This window comes from Neoarius graeffei, chromosome 28 (genome assembly GCF_027579695.1).
Source record: "Neoarius graeffei isolate fNeoGra1 chromosome 28, fNeoGra1.pri, whole genome shotgun sequence".
NCBI lineage: Eukaryota > Metazoa > Chordata > Actinopteri > Siluriformes > Ariidae > Neoarius > Neoarius graeffei.
This window is the reverse complement of record NC_083596.1, coordinates 10248608-10270690: the sequence shown is the minus strand read 5'-3', so window position 1 is coordinate 10270690 and position 22083 is coordinate 10248608. Positions and strand designations below refer to the sequence as shown.

The 22083-nt window shown below is 37.8% G+C and overlaps 1 protein-coding gene across 1 annotated transcript in view; it reads left to right on the top strand.

Annotated features, from left to right (window-relative positions):
• The first annotated feature begins 4427 nt into the window (after nucleotides 1-4427).
• The window catches only part of tmc2a (transmembrane channel-like 2a), a 53658-nt gene continuing 36002 nt past the window's right edge, over nucleotides 4428-22083 (top strand). The window contains exons 1-6 of the mRNA XM_060912193.1: nucleotides 4428-4464; nucleotides 4577-4612; nucleotides 6568-6868; nucleotides 19271-19432; nucleotides 21043-21133; nucleotides 21227-21308. Coding sequence (XP_060768176.1) covers nucleotides 4428-4464; nucleotides 4577-4612; nucleotides 6568-6868; nucleotides 19271-19432; nucleotides 21043-21133; nucleotides 21227-21308 — 709 coding nt within the window. The remainder of the gene's footprint in view (nucleotides 4465-4576; nucleotides 4613-6567; nucleotides 6869-19270; nucleotides 19433-21042; nucleotides 21134-21226; nucleotides 21309-22083) is intronic.

Below are 22083 nucleotides of genomic sequence, written 5' to 3'. Positions count from 1 at the left end.
ATCAGCAATGGCGGATAGAACACGATAAAAATAATACCAATAAATCTAGCTAATACCAGTAAATCTAGCTAACTGAAAGATTAACTCAATTTTTCGCAATTTTTTTGGCCCCCATATACGAGGAGAAATGACTCTCTCACTTTGGGGGTTTCCTGGTCTAAAAATAGACCGACACGTGGTACACAAGAAGGGGAACCTGCCGATGACATCACGTTTCACTACCGCGCGGAAATTAAAAGGGTAGGTGACTTTGGTCGCAAAATTAATATACTTGTCGTTGTCAAAAAATTATGTTTGATATATCATTTTGAAGCTAAAAGATTTCTCTGTCTAGTCATGTTGTCATAAAATATATTGTATTTTATGCCAAAGAATACATCCAATGGTGGAATGGCACTTTAATATAAGCACTAAACAGATTGCCCTCCTGCAAACAAGCCCAAGAACTCATCTTTATTATGGACTAAAATATTCCCACTAAATATTACATACTTACTAAAAGAGATATTAGCGCAAAAACAAAGGCATCCTGAGTGTCTAATATGGACTAATTGCTATAAATGGTATTAACAGCTGCTGAAGGCCCTGAGCATTTTATAAACTCATGGATTCCGGTTTAAACAACATGGTTCTGTATCTGACAGTCGCTTGTCTCCCCCTTGTGGTGTGAAAAATAATATGATTATAAATTGAAGGTATAGGACATTTCTAAATCCATACTCTGGACAATTTATTTCAATTTACTTGGGAAAATTAAGCTTTTATTTATTTTTAATTTTTTTTTATCAGTATGAGATAAAGATGGATATTTTTAATGATATCAAATTAAGTGAAGCACATTTTATTTAAAAAAAGTCATGTATGAAGCTGAAGTATAAAGTGACATGAACATTATAAGACAAAGTGAGCAGAGGTGTGGAGTCAGACTCATCAGACTTCATCACAACATGAGTGTGAGAGCTGGTACAACATTTATCTCTTTTTTTATTTTGGTTATGCAATAACCAATTATTATTCTTGAGTTTAAAAGTAGTGTATGATTTCTGTAACTATTTAGAGCAGCAGTTTCAAACAGCTACTGGGTTTGGCACTCAGTTATGAATCGTTTGATGAAGTTCTATGAGTTGTTTGGTACTAAGCTGTGAGTCATTTTGTACTGACCTTTGAGTCGTTTAGTACTGAGCTACGAATCTTTTGATACAGTTCTATTAGTCGTTTAGTACTGAGCTATGAATCATTTGACATAGCTTTATGAGTCGTTTGGTACTGAGCTATGAATCATTTGACATAGCTTTATGAGTCGTTTGGTACTGAGCTATGAATCATTTGACATAGCTTTATGAGTCGTTTAGTACTGAGCTACGAATCTTTTGATACAGTTCTATTAGTCGTTTAGTGTTGAGCTATGAATCATTTGACATAGCTTTATGAGTCGTTTAGTACTGAGCTACGAATCTTTTGATACAGTTCTATTAGTCGTTTAGTGTTGAGCTATGAATCATTTGACATAGCTTTATGAGTCGTTTAGTGCTGAACTATGAATCATTTGACATAGCTTTATGAGTCGTTAGTACTGAGCTATGAATCGTTTTATGCAGTTCTATGAGTTGTTTAGTACTGAGCTATGAATCATTTGATACAGTTCTATGAGCCGTTTAGTACTGAGCTATGTTATCATTTCTACAGCTCTATGAGTCATTTAGTACTGAGCTATGAATCGTTTTATACAGTTCTATGAGTCGTTTGGTAGCTACTGAGCTATGAATCATTTGACATAGCTTTATGAGTCGTTTAGTACTGAGCTATGAATCATTTGACATAGCTTTATGAGTCGTTTAGTACTGAGCTACAAATCTTTTGATACAGTTCTATTAGTCGTTTAGTACTGAGCTATGAATCATTTGACATAGCCTTATGAGTCGTTTAGTACTGAGCTACACATCTTTTGATACAGTTCTATTAGTCGTTTAGTACTGAGCTATGAATCATTTGACATAGCTTTATGAGTCGTTTAGTGCTGAGCTATGAATCATTTGACATAGCTTTATGAGTCGTTAGTACTGAGCTACAAATCTTTTGATACAGTTCTATTAGTCGTTTAGTACTGAGCTATGAATCATTTGATACAGTTCTATGAGTCGTTTAGTACTGAGCTATGAATTATTTGATACAGTTCTATTAGTCGTTTAGTGGCTATGAATCGTTTGATGCAGTTCTATGAGTCATTTAGTACTGAGCTATGAATCGTTTGACACAGTTCTATGAGTCGTTTAGTACTGAGCTATGAATCATTTGACGCAGTTCTATGAGTCGTTTGCTACTGAGCTATGAATTATTTAACATAGCTTTATGAGTCGTTTGGTACTGAGCTATGAATTGTTTGATGCAGTTCTATGAGTCTTTTGGTACTGAGCTATGAATCGTTTGATGCAGTTCTATGAGTCGTTTGGTACTGAGCTATGAATTGTTTGACGCAGTTCTAGGAGTTGCTTGGTACTGAGCTATGAATCATTTGACGCAGTTCTATGAGTCGTTTGGTACTGAGCTATGAATCGTTTGATACAGTTCTATGAGTCGTTTAGTACTGAGCTATGCATCGTTTGATGCAGTTCTGAGTCGTTTGGTACTGAGCTATGAATTATTTGACGCAGTTCTATTAGTCATTTAGTACTGAGCTATGAATCATTTAACATAGCTTTATGAGTCGTTTGGTACTGAGCTATGAATTGTTTGATGCAGTTCTATGAGTCTTTTGGTACTGAGCTATGAATCGTTTGATGCAGTTCTATGAGTCGTTTGGTACAGTTCTATGAGTCTTTTGGTAATGAACTTTGTGTCGATTGGCACTCAGCTATGAATCGTTTGGTACAGTTCTAGGAGTTGTTTGGTACTGAGCTATGAGTAGTTTGGTACTTGGCTGTGAGTTGTTTGGTACCAGGCTCTGAATCCTTTGGTACCAGGTTCTGAGTCCTTTGATACTGGGTGCTGAGTCACTTCGTACTAATTTTGTTATAAATATTTTGGTTGTGAATGTTGATTTATTATTTAATGCCCTTGGCGCAGAATTCCAGGGCATGTTACAACACCAGTGGTATACAATGACAAGGAAAAAAAGAAACACATCACACGTCTATTTCACAGTGCAGGTGTTTGGAGACACTATCTGCTTTAGAGACCACAGATATAAAGACTGTGACAGACAGCCCCACTGCTGCTCACTCTCTACAGTCCAGACCATAAAATAATCCATCTTCTTCATATTGAGCTCTCTGTCTCTGCGAGACAAGATACATTAACATTTAAGTGCTGCTCATACACTTTACATGAGCTAAACCATGAATTATTAAACTCACCATTATTTGAGTCAAGAAAAAGACCATTTTCATTACCTTTGTGTGAACTATGAGTCTGATCAGTATCAGTGTGTAACATTGTGATGGTCATGATGTGGTGTGTTTGGTTTTCTCTGTATATCAAGTGTGTGTGTGTGTGTGTGTGTGTGTGTGTGTTCGGCTAATGGACTTAGACTGATTACTATGTTGTAGTTTAGTTTTCATGTGTGAAAAATGAGACTCTCTGTATCATCGACCAGGTGTCTAGGTGTGTAATATCACATGAGCACACAGGTGTGTGTCTGTGTGTGTGTGTCTACGTGTGTGGATTACTCAATTATTTTTTATGTGGAATATTATATCTCACATATTACACTTGCTAAATAGTCCTGGTTAACAAAAAAGTCTGGTGGAAATATTTATTGGGTCATTTTTAAAAACACACCCAACTGCATCCAGAACTTTACTTGATTACAACTAACGATATGAACATGTAAAGCTTAATACTCTGTGAAAATGTGGTTAATCGCCTCTTGAATGGAAACCTAAACCTTCATTAAATGTTTAAGGGTGCTTGCCTTGCGACAAGTGCTAAGTGTCACGGTGTCATATGGCCCTATGAGTGAGAGTATCTGTCAGTTAATCAAGCGTAATATGTTGTTTTGTTGGTCAAAAGAAAGCATTGTGATCTTATCTGTCCATTGCTGTGTCAAACGTTGTTTGATAAAGGGTCCGGAAGAGTTACAAATCCTTCCTTTCTCTACTTTCTTTGTCATTGATCCTAGAGCTAATGAAATTACCTAGCTTTATTATCAATTTTGGATACTTACACCTCTCTGGATATTATTAAACAGCATATTATTAAACTGTTGGTCCTACACAGGATGTATGGACACAGTGACACGACCGCGGTCGCTGAAATTTGACATATTTGATGAGACGTTGAGATCATGTGACGTTACCATGGATATAGGGAGTCAGTTACTGGGTAGTAGTTGAGCACCTCGTACTGTGAGAATGTACCAGACTGTCTGGAGACACAGAAGAAGCTTTACATCACCCTGACTGACACGCAACAGCTCAAGGACTTTCACAATGCCAAAGAAAAGTGATGCAGCAAAATTAGCAGAAGGTGCGAGATTTAAGATCGGATATCTACTTTCATGTAAAATTTGATTTGGTTCATTTTTGTGCTTTTGGGGAACTCTGTGTGTGTGTGTGTGTGTGTGGTTTTGGTCACTTAGTGAGTGTAGAGATTGATGGAGAAGAGAGTGCTGAGGGTAAGTGCAAACACACCGTTTATATATATTTGTAGATGCATTTGTAGATTGATGGTTTGCTTGATTATTGCTATATGCTGTGAGTGAGATACAGCTGCAGCCCTGCAGATGAAGTTTTCAGCTGGGAAATGAGCCTCAGAAGGCAGAAACGTGTCCAAATTCAAGTTCAAAACTGAACACTGAAGAAAGGAGAAGGGAAGAAAATGATGTAATGACTGGAATCGTTTGTTTTGTTTTTTTCTTCTTCTTCATAGATCAACTTTAGCTTCTTAGTAAAAGTTTTGTTGATGTGAGAGTTTTATAATAGTTTTAGTGAACTAAGTGCAAAATACAAGCTGGTGGTTTGGTTAATGCTAGTTAGCTAACCTATGATAGACAAAGGTTAAAGCTAGGTAACTTAGCTAGCATTAGGTAACTGACTAACTTTATTGTATCCACATTCACTGGATATGAGCAATTGTGCACTCTGATTCTCTACTCTACTACTAGGCTATCAGCTCATATACCATGAGTAGAGAAAAACAAAATGGCAGAGTGTGTTGCTGAACCAACTGAGGACGAAATAAAAACTCTACTTGAAAATCTCATCTCATCTCATTATCTCTAGCCGCTTTATCCTTCTACAGGGTCGCAGGCAAGCTGGAGCCTATCCCAGCTGACTACGGGCGAAAGGCGGGGTACACCCTGGACAAGTCGCCAGGTCATCACAGGGCTGACACATAGACACAGACAACCATTCACACTCACATTCACACCTACGGTCAATTTAGAGTCACCAGTTAACCTAACCTGCATGTCTTTGGACTGTGGGGGAAACCGGAGCACCCGGAGGAAACCCACGCGGACACGGGGCTACTTGAAAATAAAACTGCAAAAAAAGCAACAAAATATGGAATGAAAGTATTTGATGGTAAGAATGTATTTTTTTTAATTTTTCAAGGATTATTATTATTATAGCATTTTTCGCAAATTGCTCCCGTCATTTCACCAGTTTGTTTACATTCTAATTGGAAATGATTTTGTCGGATGTTTTGTATAAAGTTTTTATTTATCGAATTTGCAAAAAATAAAAATAAAAATGCTCTGTTTCTCAAAATCCAGTCAATGTGGATAGAATAAAACAATTATTCCACTCAATCTTGTCGTACATGGCTTATAGCCGACTCGGTGCTACGCGCTTCGTCGGCTATCAGCTCATGTACGACTCAATTTCATGGAATAACTGTTAAATAACTATAATATTGTCTCCACTGTCACATGGAAATAACCATGTACTGTCTTGGAGGAACTGTCCTTGCCATTACTACATTTCAGTGCTGACTAATGCTAGATTAAAACAAAACCAAAACAGAAAAAAAACCATAAAACTACCCTTCTTATAGTAAACAAAAAAAAGAAATTGCAAGGTGTTCCTTGTTTGAAGTTTGAATAATGAAATTTTTTTTTACTTACGCTGACAAATTCTCCTGCATGACCTGAGTGTGACGTAGCCTCGATCTAAATTGCATTTTCTTAACTATGTAACTAGCATTAATTAGTAGAAACACTAACCCAATGTTAGTTCATGTGAGGTAGCATGCTATAGTTGGTGAGGTGGCCTTCATTAACATCAAGTGAAAATAAACTGTGCGGCATTTCACAGAAGTATTGCTGTAGTTTAGTGTACATCTAATGCTAGCCCTTTTTGAAAGAACCGTTTACTTTCACCAAACAGTGGCCAAGCTTTTAAATGTAGAACTAAAGTGCTGGCGTCTCAAGGCTTCTTCCGCCCACACTAGGCTTTAGCACCGTTGGTCTGCATGGCTGCTGCTGGTCTAGTTTACTGCACGATGATGATGATGATGATGATGATACGTTTCTAACAGCCATCACATGACTTATCCCAGTGCTATGATGTGAAAAATGTGCTGCTTTGTTTCACTCGCATCCATGTATACCTGCATGTGTGCATTCAGAAGACAAGAAAGGAAAAAACAAAGGCAAAAAAAATAAAGCAGCTGTAGGCAAACAGAGTAAAGCAGCCACCAGCGAGGATGGTGGGGACGAGGATGAGGACAAAGAGGCCGAGGCCACTAGAGGTCGCAAGGCAGCCAATAGAAAGAAACCAGCTTTGAGGGTGGACTCGGAGGACGACAGCGATTATGACATTCCTCCAAAGAGGTGTGCAGGGAATCGAAAGCGGGGAAAGCCAGGGGCAGGCAAAGACAAGAGAGATAAAAATGCCAAGAAGAAGAAGAAGAAGAAAAAGAGCAGTAGGTAAGATGGTTTAGAAACAACTGAAACCACTTCTGTTTAATGATGTTGTTGCAAAATGGTTCATTTTTAAAAAATCATTAGTTTTTATGGGATGGGATAGTTTATTAAAGCCAAACAAAACCTCCCAAAATAAATTCCTTTATACTGACAAATAATATGCATACAGGACATGTTCGAGTGTTCATTCATTCAGATTTGTCCCCGTACAGATTGTTTTTCTTTTAAAATAAAACTTCCCTGGGCGCTGCCATCTTACTGTCTCGGAGGTTCAAATATCGCCCTCTGAGTACAAATTACGTAAAAGAATCTGAGATTGTGATGTCACTTGCACACAACATGACTGACCGAGTCTGAGATCTAGTAGATACATGGCTTCTAAATTGTTGTAAACAACCCTAAAGATACCCGAGTGGATGTAAAAATAAGCCTGAATGTCGCAAAGGGAAATCATTTTTTGCCATCGCCAGTCCATCCATCCATTATCTGTAGCCGCTTATCCTGTGCAGGGTCGCGGGCAAGCTGGAGCCTATCCCAGCTGACTATGTGTGAGAGTCGAGGTACACCCTGGACAAGTCGCCAGATCATCCCAGGGCTGACACATAGGTTACGTTTACATTAGACCGTATCTGTCTCGTTTTGTTCGCGGATGCACTGTCCGTTTACATTAAACCACCTGGAAAAGCCGGGAAACGGGAATCCGCCAGCGTCCACGTATTCAATCTAGATCGTATCTGGTCTGGTGCTGTGTAAACATTGAGAATACGCGGATACGCTGTGCTGAGCTCTAGCTGGCGTCGTCATTGGACAACGTCACTGTGACATCCACCTTCCTGATTCTCTGGCGTTGGTCATGTGACGCGACTGCTGAAAAACGGCGCGGACTTCCGCCTTGTATCACCTTTCATTAAAGAGTATAAAAGTATGAAAATACTGCAAATACTGATGCAAATACTGCCCATTGTGTAGTTATGATTGTCTTTAGGCTTGCCATCCTTCCACTTGCAAGTAGTAAGTGATATGCGCTGGGATCACACACACAGCGGCTCAGTCCCGAATCGTGGCTTGTGCACTTCACTCGCGCGCTCTGTGAGCTGCGCAGGGCCGGAGTGCGCACCCTCCAGAGGGCACTCGCTGTTCAGGGCGGAGTGATTTGGAGCGCAGGATGCCTGCGGAGCCGAGCGTATCCGTGTATTGGTGTTGCTGTGTGCACGGCTAACGGTTTTAGTATAAACGCGAATCGTTTTAAGAACGTTAATCTGATGATCCGCTGATTCGACGTAATGTAAAGGTAGCCATAGAGACAAACAACCATTCACACTCACGTTCACACCTACGGTCAATTTAGAGCCACCAGTTAGCCTAACCTGCATGTCTTTGGATTGTGGGGGAAACTGGAGCACCCAGAGGAAACCCACGCAGACACGAGGAGAACATGCAAACTCCACACAGAAAGGCCCTCGTTGGCAGCTGGGCTTGAACCCAGGACCTTCTTGCTGAGAGGTGACAGTGCTAACCTCTACACCACTATGCCACCCCATTGCCAATCCTATAAAGGATATTACTTTGAAGGAACAAATGGCGAAGTGGCTACATTTCATTGCTTCTGGTTTCGCTGGAATCACTTTCACTGTTTGTTTTTTCCTCCATGGACTCATATTCTGGTTCAAACATATACGGTTGAATCGCTTTTTGTTCAGGAACATTTTCCATGTTTGCACAGCAAAACAACAAAAAAGAAAATTACAGAAACTTTCTGAGTTGATGGTTCTGTGTTACTCATGCAAATGGTGTACATACTTGCCAACTCGACCGATTCACGCATTAGTCTACCGCTTTTCCCAGGTGAATACTGCCTCCTGATTTTCATTCTAAAACTACCGCATTACAAAATAATCAGTGAACACTGTTGGAGTCGCTCTTCTGATCTCACTTCAGCTGTTTTCAGCGCAGGGGATACAAGTATACAGTGTCAAATAATCATATTAAGTGAAGCCGAGAGCCAATGGAACGGCGCAATTATGATTTTGAATCTAAATTGTCTTGCACTATCTCATCATTCTGTTGGTTCTTGTTATACTTCTAGCCAGTCAGCAATGAGCTCACATGTTACAACAAATTGTGCTGGTATTTGTAAAACCAAAACACACTCAGGTGATCGCGAACAATGAAAAAAAAAAGATTTACAATGACAACAAGTTCAAGGTGACTTGGTCATTGGATCATCCAACATCAAAACTTCGAGGCATGGTGAGAAGCAGCATTTTGTGAAGTACATCGGTCCAATTTCTTGATCAATTTTCTTCAAATATGGCACTCAGAATGCACAAGAATGCACCATTTTACAATTTTTTTCCCAAGTTTTCTAGGGGGGACGTGCTCCTGGACCCTCCTAGAAGGGCGTGGCTGTGACATGCAACCTGATCTACCGCTTTTAACTCTCTGGGGGTTGGCAAGTCAAGTCAAGTTTATTTGTATAGCGCCTTTAACAACACACATTGTCGCAAAGCAGCTTTAAAGACTTTAAACATCTGAGCTAATTTCATCCCTAATATATTTATTTATTTATCCCTGATGAGCAAGCCTGAGGTGACAGTGGTGAGGAAAAACTCTCTCAGACGACATGAGGAAGAAACCTTGAGAGGAACCAGACTCAAAAGGGAACCCATCGTCATCTGGGTGATAACAGATAGTGTGATTATAAATAACTTGCTTCTAGAACTGTGTCCTATATACAGTAGTCACAAAGTACAACTATGTAAACAGGAAATTCATTATAGTTTTACCATGAAGTCTATTTTGTTGAGAATATCAACTGTTCATTGATGGAGACTTGAGTGCAAAACTGTTCATGACAACTGCAGCCCTAAAGTTTTCATGGTGATTGTAGTCCTCAGCCATCATAGCAAAGCTGTAAGTGTCCAGAGCCATCTTCTAATTGTGACTTTCGACTGTCCGTATGGAGCCGTCCTCTACAGGAGTGATGTGACGAGACTTCAGCTAGAAGTAGGGCATGAGGATGGATCAGGCAGGTCTGAGGAGCAGAAGAGGTCAGGATCACTGGCGTCTCAGGATCGACATGTAGCTTGACAAAGTTAGTATGTGTGTACTAGTGAGAAAGCCATGTTACAAGCGGATATCCGGTTTTAGTGCACATGGCCACGCCCAGGGAAGCCTTTTTTAGCCATATAAAGTTTTATTTTTAATTAAAACATGTGGGAGGCATATCAAGACAAATCAGCAAATGGAGTTTTTTTTGCGTTTTTTTTTTGTTTGTTTTAAATAAAGAAGTCAGAACTGTTGGTTCAACAAACTTATTAGCTAAGAACAGTTTCTCTATTTTCTATTTTAGAAGTGGACTAACAAGCAAATGATTTTTTTCCATTGTTGTCCAGTCAACCAAAACACTCACTTCATTTTTTAATGTTTTGGCTTTACGTGTACGTATTATTGATTTTGCATGTAAATATGCATTTACGGCCAAAACATTCTTTAACTGAACTGTACTTGTTGCATAATTCTATTATTGTGTTATTCCATGATTGCTTCTTCCCTCCCACCCCTGCGCGTCCCCACTATCCCAGTGAGGACTCAAAGTGGTGAGTGGGTGTGGTGGGTGGTTTGATTTTTAAGGAGTGATTTGGAAAAAAAAATTGTTTGATTTAGTTTTTGTCTAACTTTAACTGTTCCTGATAAACTTTAATTGCTAGCAGTGTTCGTGTTTTAAAAGTACAGAAGTGACAAGCAAATAACTCTTCATTTTGTCCCCTTATGGAAAATTCACATATACTTCATGTTATGTTTTTCACACAGAATTATGTGACTAATGTGATTCACAGAAAATCACAAAATGGCATGTAAAAAAATTAAAGTGAGAATCAATACATCGTATAAAATCACAATTGAAAATAAACTAATCATGTATTTTAAAAAAAACCTAACTTGAAACTAAAGAAATCTGTAAACATGATCTGCGGAAATAAATTGTTTAAAAATCACTTGAAAATAAATTAATTGTATACATATCACATGTGAATATAAAGATGTATAAAAATCATGTGAACATCACTTGTAAAAAAAATAATTATGTCTAAACATTGCACATGACAATAAATGAATCATCTGAAATCTTCACATGAAAAGTGATATCTAAAAATTACATGAAAATGAATTAATCACATGGAACAAAATCGCATGTGAAATTAAAAACCCATAGACTGCATTGTAAACATTCCCTACATGGGAAAAACTTGTAAACTCTTTCACATTTAAAGCATGTGCTTATTGACATGTGACTCTTCTGTAAGGGGCTCAACCTAAACACACACTTCTTTTTTTAACACTGTGGCTTTACATGCATTATTGGTTATGCATGTAAATATGTATTTGTGCCCAAAGTATTGTTGAACTGAGTTTAACTGGACTTTTTGTATTATTCCCAGTTGCTGGTCCCAGATCAGCATAAATCTGTTAACACCTTGTTGTAGCATTGCTCAGTCTTCCTTCTTTCTTCTTCCCTCCCACCCCTGTGCATCCCCACTATCCCAGTGAGGACTCAAAGTGGTGAGTGGGTGTGGTGGGTGAGTTGATTTTTAAGGAGTGGTTCCTCAAAAAATGTAATGCATTGTTTTAATTTGTGCTTCATTATGAATGGTATACAGTATATAAACATTAATTCCTAGCAACACAAGTTTTAAGAGTATCTAAATGACAAGGAAATAATTCATTATTGTCTCCCTTACAAAAAATCACATTTCACATGTGATTATTAGAATACATGTGATCACATCTGAAAAACAATTATTCATGTGAGAAAATAACATCAGAAAAATGAGACCATGTGGGGGAAAAACCTGGGAAAACAAATGAATCATAAATTTTAAAAAAAATCACGTGATGATAAATAACTCATATGAAAAAAAATCACATGATAATATTGGATTCATATCTTCAATCACGTGATAACAACCAAACTGTATGTTTAAAAAAGCATGTGTTAACAACTCAATTATAGGTAAAAACAGTCACATGTGGAAATGAAATGTTTGAAAATAAAATATTTCATGTGATAATAACAATCATATGTAGAAAACTAACACATGAAAATAACCAAATAAGATGTAAAACGTGGTGATAACCAAACCATGTGTAAAAATCACATGTGAAAATAAACCAGCCATGTGTAAAAATCACGTGAAAACAACTTGATCATTTGAAAAAATCATGTGAAAACAAAATGACTATGTAAAAATCACATGTGAAAACAACACAATCATTTGTAAACATCACGTGACAACAAAGAGACCATACGTAAAAATCACATGCGAAAACAACCTGATCATTTGTAAACATCACTTGTGAAAAAAGTGACCATATGTAAACATCACTTGTGAAAGCAACCTGATCAAATGTGAAAATCACATGTGAAAACAAAGTGACCATATGTAAACATCACTTGTGAAAACAAACTGATCAAATGTGAAAATCACTTGTGAAAACAAAGCGGCCATATATAAACATCACTTGTGAAAACAGCCTGATCAAATGTGAAAATCACTTGTGAAAACAAAGCGATCATATGTAAAAATAACAAGTGAAAACAACCTGATCAAATGTAAAAAAAAAAATCACATGTGAAAGCAACGTGATCATATGTAAAACTCACATGTGAAAATAAGCTATTCATATATAAAATTGTGATAATGGCTGGACCACGTGAAAAAAGCACATGTGATAATAACATAGACATTCGTAAAAAAGCATGTGATAGTAACATAGCAATGTGTAAAAAAAAATCATGTGATAATAGCCACACCATATGTTTAAAGTATCACGTGATAATAATCAAACCATATCTAAAATGACATGAAATGAACTGTTCATATACACTATATTGCCAAAAGTATTCGCTCACCTGCCTTGACTCACATATGAGCTTAAGTGACATCCCATTCCTAATCCATAGGGTTCAATATGATGTCAGTCCACCCTTTGCAGCTAGAACAGCTTCAACTCTTCTGGGAAGGCTGTCCACAAGGTTTAGGAGTGTGTTTATGGGAATTTTTGACCATTCTTCCAGAAGCGCATTTGTGAGGTCACACACACTGATGTTGGACGAGAAGGCCTGGCTCTCAGTCTCCGCTCTAATTCATCCCAAAGGGGTTCTATCGGGTTGAGGTCAGGACTCCGTGCAGGCCAGTCAAGTTCATCCACACCAGACTCTGTCATCCATGTCTTTATGGACCTTGCTTTGTGCACTGGTGCACAGTCATGTTGGAAGAGGAAGGGGCCAGCTCCAAACTGTAAAAACAGTCTGCATGCCTAGGTGCTTGATTTTATACACCTGTGGCCATGGAAGTGATTGGAACACCTGATTCCGATAATTTGGATGGGTGAGCAAATACTTTTGGCAATATAGTGTATATTTAAAAATGACACGTGATTTTAACAAAATCCTGTGTAAAAAAAAAATCACGTGATAATAACCAAATCATATGTCAAAAGCACATCATAATAACCTGAACCATATGTAAAATCACATATGAAGATAAATGAATCACATGTTAAAATCATATGTGAAAATAAAAAAAAACATGCAGTACATAGGAAAATATGTGAAGCACATGGGTAATTTAACATGTGAGTCATGTAATTATTCAATTCATGAATAATTTCATGAGTTTATTTCACAAGTTTGTGACTCTTCTGTAAGGGGATCAACCTGAAAACTCACCACCACTTCTTCTTCTTCTTCTTCTTCTTCTTCTTCTTCTTCTTCTTCTTCCTCTTCTTTTTCTTCTTCACATTTTGCCTTTACATGGATTATTGTTAATGCATGTAAATATGCATTTGCACTTTAATTGAACTGGACATGTTACATTATTCCCCAAAGGCTTTAAAAAATGAAACCCTGACCATCAGGCTCTGCTTTCTGCTTTTATGCTGATCTGGGAACCTGACGCGGCTGAAGCTGCAGAACTGATCCTAGATCAGTATAAATCTGTTCACCCGCTGTATCATTCAGTATCATTACTCATTACTCCTTCTTTCTTCCTCCCTCCTACTCCTGCGCGTCCCCACTATCCCAGTGAGGACTCAAAGTGGTGAGTGGGTGTGGTGGGTGATTTGATTTTTAAGGAGTGAATTGAAAAATTGTAATGGGTTGATTTATTTGTTGTTTGTATAACTTTAATTGTTCCTGTTAAATTTCTAGCAACATTCATTTTGTAAGAGTATCTAAGTGACAAGCAAAAAAAAAAAAAAATCACTATTGTGTGGTGCTTACAGAAAAATCACATACATTTAACTTGTACGTCATGTAAAAATCACGTTAAAAATGAACCATGTGTAAAAATCACACACAAAATTAAATTATGTGTAAAAATCACGTTAATCACAGTTGAAAATAAATAAATCGTGTAAAAGTAAAAATACATGCAGTGCAAATGAAAAGTCTTTTTAAAACTGACAAATTTGTAGAAGGTGTACTGGAGATGTCATGTGAAATTTCTAAAAACCACGTCATTCATGTAATTATTCATCTAAAGATCATGTGCTTCTTCTGTAAGTGGAACCAGGACATGTTTTAAACATTGCGGCTGTAACATGCAGGTAAATATGCATTTGTGGCCAAAATATTATTTAATTCCAGCAGACAGTATTTATTACATTATTCCCTGATTGCTTTAAAATATGAAACCCTGACCATCAGGCTCTGCTTTCCCACGTTTTATGCTGATCTGGGAACCTGACGCGGCTGAAGCTGCAAAACTGTTCCCAGATCAGCATAAATCAGTTCATACACTGTATCACTCAGGATCATGACTCATTGCTGATTCTTTCTTCTTCCCTCCCACCCCTGCGCGTCCCCACTATCCCAGTGAGGACACAAAGTGGTGAGTGGGTGTGGTGGGTGATTTGATTATTAAAGAGTGAATCGAAAAATTTTTTATCTGTTTGTTTTTGTTTGTTTGTTTGTTTTAGGGTTTTTTTTGCAGAATTTTAACTGTTCCCTCAAAACATTGATTGCAAAGCAATGCTCATGTTTTAAGACTATCTACATGACAAGCAAATAACTCTTCATTGTCCAGCCCTTGTGTGAAAATCACATACATTTCACATGTGATTATCATTTTTCATGTGATCGAATCACATCTGAAAAATGAAAGCAAAGCAAGTAGTGTAAAACAAAATCACATGTGCAAATGATAATGTGGGGAAAATCACATGTAAAGATGAACGAGACATTAAACCAATGAGTAGTAAAAACATCACACGTGAAAATAAATGAGTAGTAAAAAGGCCAAATGTGAAAACGCTCAGATTGTGTGTGTGTGTGTGTGTGTGTGTGTGTGTGGAAAAAAATAAAAATAAATTACGTTTGCTGATAAAGAAATCATGTAAAAATCACATGTGAAAATAAACATGTTGGGAAAATCATCAGCGAAAATAAATGACTGGTTAAAAAAAATAACATAACGTCACATACTGATTCATAAATATGAAAAAAATCACATTGGAAATTAAATAATCACTAAAAATCACATGCGAAAATTTAAGTGTGTAAAATCATGTAAAAAAATCATATGTAAAAAAATCACGTGAAAATAAGCAACTCGTTTGTAAAATACAAGGATCACAGGTGTAACTAAATGACTCCTGTTAAAAATCACATGTGATTAAATTAATTTGGGTGATTTTTTTTTTCATGTGAAAATGCTGGATTTTATGGAAAAAAAATCACATGAACATAAAAACTCATGCACCACATGTGAAAAATTTTTTTAACACGTATGTATGATTTCACATGTAAATCATGTGATTTTTTAAATGTAATTATATCATGTAGTTACTGCAGCTGAAGCTGCAAATCTGGTCCCAGATCAGCTTCAATCTGTTAATACCCTGAAGTAGCTTTGCTCATCGCTCATTGTTTCTTCTTCCCTCCCACCCCTGCGCGTCCCCACTATCGCAGTGAGGACTCTAAGTGGTGAGTGGGTGTGGTGGGTGGTTTGATTTTTTAAGGAGTGATTTGAAGCATTTTGTATTATGTTGATTTTAGTTTTTTTCTTTTTTGTGTAATGTGAACTGTTCCCTTTAATTTAAACTTTAATTCCTATCAATACTCATGTTTTAAGAGGATAATTCTTCATCACTGACCCGCCCTAATGTGGAAATCACATACATTTCACATGGGATCATCCATTTTTTCACATGCGATTAGGTGAAAAATACATAAAGGCACATTTCAACATGTCATAACCTGAAATTACATGTGAACTCAAGTGAATGTGTGACATAAACTGAAGAATATGATCACACATGAGAAGATAAATGAATCACGTAAACAATGGAACAATCAAAGAATCAAAAATCACATGTGAAAATAAATTAATCATGGGGGAAAGCAGATGTGGAATTAAATGAATGATGTGAAAATCACATCTGACAATAAAGGATCGGGTGTAAAATCAGATGAGAAAATACAGCAAATCATATGACAAAAATCACATGTGAAAATGGAGAATAAAATGTAACATCATGTGAAAAAAGTCGTGCAAATCACATGTGAAAGCAAACAGTGTAAAAATCATATGTGAAAGCCGAATCCTATGGAAAACTCACTTTTGGAAGTAAATGAATCATGAAGAAAAATCACATGTAAAATACAGTAAATGATGCTTATGTAAAATTTGCATGAGAAAATAAGTCATGTAACAATCACATGAATGTAAAGAAATAATTCGTTACATCACATGTGAAAATAAAATAATTGCTTTTAAAATCAGATCTGAATATAAAGGAATCATGAAATCAAGTGGGAAATAAATGAATTGTTAAAAAAAATCACGTGCGAAATGAATGGTTAAATTGCATTTGGATAATAAATGAATCATTAAAATCACATGGAAAATAAATGCACATGTGAAAAATGAACAATGCACAAAAACAGCATCTAAGAATAAACTAATCTTGTGTAAAATTAGATGTGTGGATAAAATTATTGTGAAAAATCACATGTGAAAACAATATTTTTAAAGAAATCACATGTGATTAAAGGAATCATGGGGAGGGAACATCTCATCTCATCTCATTATCTCTAGCCACTTTATCCTGTTCTACAGGGTCGCAGGCAAGCTGGAGCCTATCCCAGCTGACTACGGGCGAAAGGCGGGGTACACCCTGGACAAGTCGCCAGGTCATCACAGGGCTGACACTAGGGTGACCACCTGCTCATAAGCCCAAGGGGGGACAAGGGGTATGTTTTTGAGGGACAATGTGGGACACCGCCCCCACTGCGCCACGCCGGCCGCTGGAAGACTCACAGATAGTGGTTTACCCATTTCTAGCACATACTACCTTACATGGTATATCAATAATACCCTATTCTGCTGTTATTGGTGATGTATGGTCATGAAGAGGCCACCAAATGTGTTTTTTTTAAATAAACATTCATAATATTTTGACCATTCAATGACTTGACAGACACACTTCCACTTATGATTTACTGAAGCTAATCAATTTTATTTATTTTCCATTACAATTTATTCACTTTACATCAATCATAATATAATATTGAGTCTGAGGCTTTGCAGTGCATCAGTACAGCAGGAATAGTGACAAGTCTCCATTTAGTTTTCAGTGGACTAACAGGAATTGTAGTGGCTCAGCACCACAGAAACAGTAGAAAAAGTCTCTTAACTCACAACCGCAGTCACTTTGTCAGCTAGAGAGTCGTTTTTAGGTCGGAGGAAAGCATCCATAGATTTAGACGTTTCTTTCTGTTGCACACGTTTCTTGTGAGTCTCCGCGAGCCTGTGTCGTTTCACATCGTATTCCCCGCCATGGAACTAAGATCCATGCATGCATGTCCGATTGAGAAAGATGTTTTGCAAAGGTCACAAAAAGCCCTCTCGGTATCCCCCTCAACCCCTTTCAGCCACAAATATTCATTTTCCCACTCTTTCCTGTACATACACCTTCTCTTTTTAACTGGAGGTGGCGGTGCCTCACCTGCCATCTCCCGGTACCTTTCTCCATTTTTTAATATGAAAGCAATGCATGCGTTGCACCTGCGTCCCTCGTCACTGTCTGTGCACGTGAGTGCGGTGTCATGGTAACAACAAAAAGTTGACAACAACCAGTCAGTTGTGAGGGGTGTGTGCGTGGTTTTGTTCTACAGTCTATAGTGGCGACGGTGGTGTGCTGAAATGTCAAGTAATATTCGTTTGGCTGCCTGGGTGGCCCGGGGAGAGCGACAGCCCCCTCAGCAAGCATCGATTATGCAGGACACGTTCTGAATTTGCTGGACGCATAAATTCGGCTTCAAATGCTGTACGCGCACGCGCTATGCGGGACAGGTGGTCACCCTAGCTGACACATAGACACAGACAACCATTCACACTCACATTCACACCTACGGTCAATTTAGAGTCACCAGTTAACCTAACCTGCATGTCTTTGGACTGTGGGGGAAACCGGAGCACCCGGAGGAAACCCACGCGGACACGGGGAGAACATGCAAACTCCGCACAGAAAGGCCCTCGCCGGCCACGGGGCTCGAACCCGGACCTTCTTGCTGTGAGGCGACAGCACTAACCACTACACCGCCGTGCCGCCCGGTAGGGAACATGAAAATTAAAAAAATGCTAAATCATGTACAAATCACGTGACAATTAAGGAACCATGCACACACACTACATGTGAAATACAGTAATTTTTGTAAAAAAAAATCACATGTGAACATTCATGAACCATGTGCCAGTAATGAATCATACATCAAAATCCATATGAATCTTGTGTAAAAAATCACATGTGAATATAACTATCATGTAAATATCACATGTGAAAATCAATATTTCTTTGTAAAAATATCAAATGACCTTTAATTCATTGTGAAAAATAACCATGTGTAAAGAAAAAAATCACCTGCAAAATAAATGAATCATGTGAAAAATCACATGTGGGGAAAGAAATCACATGTGAAAATGAATGAACCATGTGTAAAACAATGTATGAGAAACAAAAAAAGAGAAAAGTCCTCTGCATGTGAAAAATGTCTGAAAAATATGTGTGAATCATGTAATTATTCACATGTGACTCGTTTTTTAACATTGTGGCTTTACATGCATTATTGTTTTTGCATGTAAATCTGCATTTGTGCCTGTTATTAGTATTTCATTGAGATGTACTAATTGCATTCTTCCCTGATTGCTTTAAAAGATGAAACCCTTTGACCATCAGGCTCTGCTTTCCCTGCTTTATGGTGGTCTAGGAACCTGGTGCGGCTGAAGCTGCAAAAACTGGTCCCAGATCAGCATAAATCTGTTCACACGCTGTAGTAGCATTGCTCATTGCTCCTTCTTTCTTCTTCCCTCCCACCCCTGCGCGTCCCCACTATCCCAGTGAGGACTCAAAGTCAGAGGGGGGGGAGGAGGAGGAGGAGGAGGAGTCCATGTCAGAGGGGGAGAGGGCGCGGCTCATGGAAGAGGTGGAGGAAAAGAAGAAACTGATCGCTAACATAAAGAGCAAGCCATGGAAGATGAAGAAGAGGCTCAAACACCTCAAGTACTGTGGATGAGTGTGGAAGTGTGTTCTTATAAGCGACTCTTTAGATTTAACTCATGGAGTAACGCAGCCTGTGATTGAGCGCTGTTCTAAAAAGTCAATCAACTGTTGACTTTTAGTATTTAGATTAGTATTGTACGTGTGTGAGCAAGAGAGAGGCTTCAGAAGATCTGGGGTCAAGTAAAGATGAAGGATTTATTTATTAATTAAATTTGTAACCTAATAATAATTACATGAAAGGAAGTAGGGTCAGGGATTCGCTGGTTTCAGTCATATGTACAAAACCTGTACAGAGAAAATATTGTTTTTATGTAAAAGTTTAAACTTTTCGAGTTTTAAATCATAAACAGTGTATTTTAGCTTGATGACTTTATTCGCTTTTAACCCCTTAAACTCTCAGGAGTCTTTGGCTTACCTTCCAAATTACACATCTTTCATATAAATGCTTACTAGGGGTTGCACAACTACTCATTTTTACTCGTAAAGCAGTAGTTGAAAAAGTAGTTGACTAGTCATCTTTTTCATAGTTAAAGCAAAAAAAAAATTTTTTAAATATTTTCAGAAAAGCAAAAAATAGCCTCAGTGAGGCTGTAGCTCATACCGGCCACTGTTGTTGTGTGTGTGAGTTTGAGATCCGATCACTCCTGTAGGAGGGGTAGCAATTTTTCAGAAATTGCATATGACCCCTGTGTAGCTGCATCCATGGCAGGTGGTGCCACCTGGTGAACAAGTCTTGTTGGAATAATGTCTTTAGAGTCTTCTGGGTGAGTTTCAGTGAAAACGTCCCAGCAGTTTACAAAGAGTAGCGTTTAATGTGATGAGTCACCCAAAAATTTCAGACGCCTTTAAAATTGTAAATATGACAGGTGGCGCTACTGTCTTGATAATTTTTATACACACCAACCTGGAGAACATTCCATATGAGTTTGATCAAAATCCGATCACTCCTGTAGGAGGAGTAGCAATTTTCATGAAATTGCACGTGACCCCTCTGTAGCCTCATCCATGGCATGTGGTGCCACCTGGTGAACAATTCTTGTTGGAATATGTCTTTAGAGTCTTCTGGGTGAGTTTCAGTGAAAACATTCCAGCAGTTTACAAAGAGTAATGTTTAATGTGACAAGTCACCCAAAAATTTCAGACGCCCGTAAAATTGTAACTATGGCAGGTACCACCACTGTCTTGACAACTTTTATGCACACCCACCTGGGGAACATTGCTTGTGAGTTTGATCAAGATCTGATCAATCCTGTAGGCGGAGTAGCAATTTTTGTAAATTGTGGACAGACAACGACAGACAACGACGGACAACGTGATTGCATAAGCTCATCCGGCCTGGCCTACGGCTGGATGAGCTAATGAAGTCAGTTGACTTCATTTTATTGCCCCATAACATTTTCATTTTTCTCCACAGTAGCAACTAGTTATTGTATTAGTTAACGAGTTGACTGGTCTATGCAACCCCTAGTACTTCCTGAACTATTCATACTCGATATTAAATGACATTTTATTTTATTATTTTTTAAGATGGAGAGTTTAAGGTATTAAAATCCGTCCAGCGTTGTCTACAAAGCTACGTTTTTACTCACTTGTTGATCTTCCATTGTTAGGGAAGCTCAGGTGTTTGTGGATAAATTTGAAGGTGCTTTGGGCAAAGGGAAGGGCAAGAAACTGTTTGCCTTCAAAGTCATGATGATGAAGGTAAGGATGCCAGAAAATACCATACACTGTTATCATTGATGTTATGCCATGTCCGACGTCCAATTTGTTATGTTATTGTTGCTTTTCTGTTAGAAATGGATCAAGTTTCAGAGAGATTTTGAAAATTTCAAGACAGCCTGCATACCCTGGGAACGGAAAATAAAAGAAGTTGAAAGTGAGTTTGAACTTTCCAATTTCCATATAAGCTGTAAATTACAGGATTTACATATGGTACGTAGAAAATATTTACTTGAGCATAGTTACAGGTGAACTTCCAGGACACGGTGAGTCAGGCTGATCAGCTTCAGCTTGTCTCGCTGGAATTATTATTGTGATTAAAGCTGCTGTAAGCAATCTTTTTAAGAAGAGTAAAAATACAGAACAGTTTACTCTACATCTTGTTAGCAGTCACCAAAATATATCTTCTGAAATTCAACCCACTTGGCTGTATTAACCAATCAGGAACCTCTTCTACAAGGTGATGAACAGTCCATACCAAGGCAGGTTATTAGAGCTGTTTAACATCAGCAGTTCTGGATTCGACTGATTCTGATTTCAGGTGTTGGCAAAAAAATGGGATTGATTCTATTTGATTCTTTTTCTTAATTACAAAAACTAAAACACAATCCAGGAAACGAGATCTTGTTAAACAAACACCGAAATACTCATAAAGTAAATAACAAACCTTTATGAATGGATTTTAATGTTTTTTAATGCTCTTGTAAGCAAGGTTTAAAATACATCCACCCATCCATTATCTGTAGCCGCTTATCCTGTTCTACAGGGTTGCGGACAAGCTGGAGCCTATCCCAGCTGACTATGGGAGCCATTCCACTGAATTGGTGCCATTTCCGTCCCTAGAAAATTATATATAAAAATGTACTTTAAAATACATTTCCTTATTACGCAGAATGTCCTGCACATTGATCTGATTTCAAATTTAAGATATA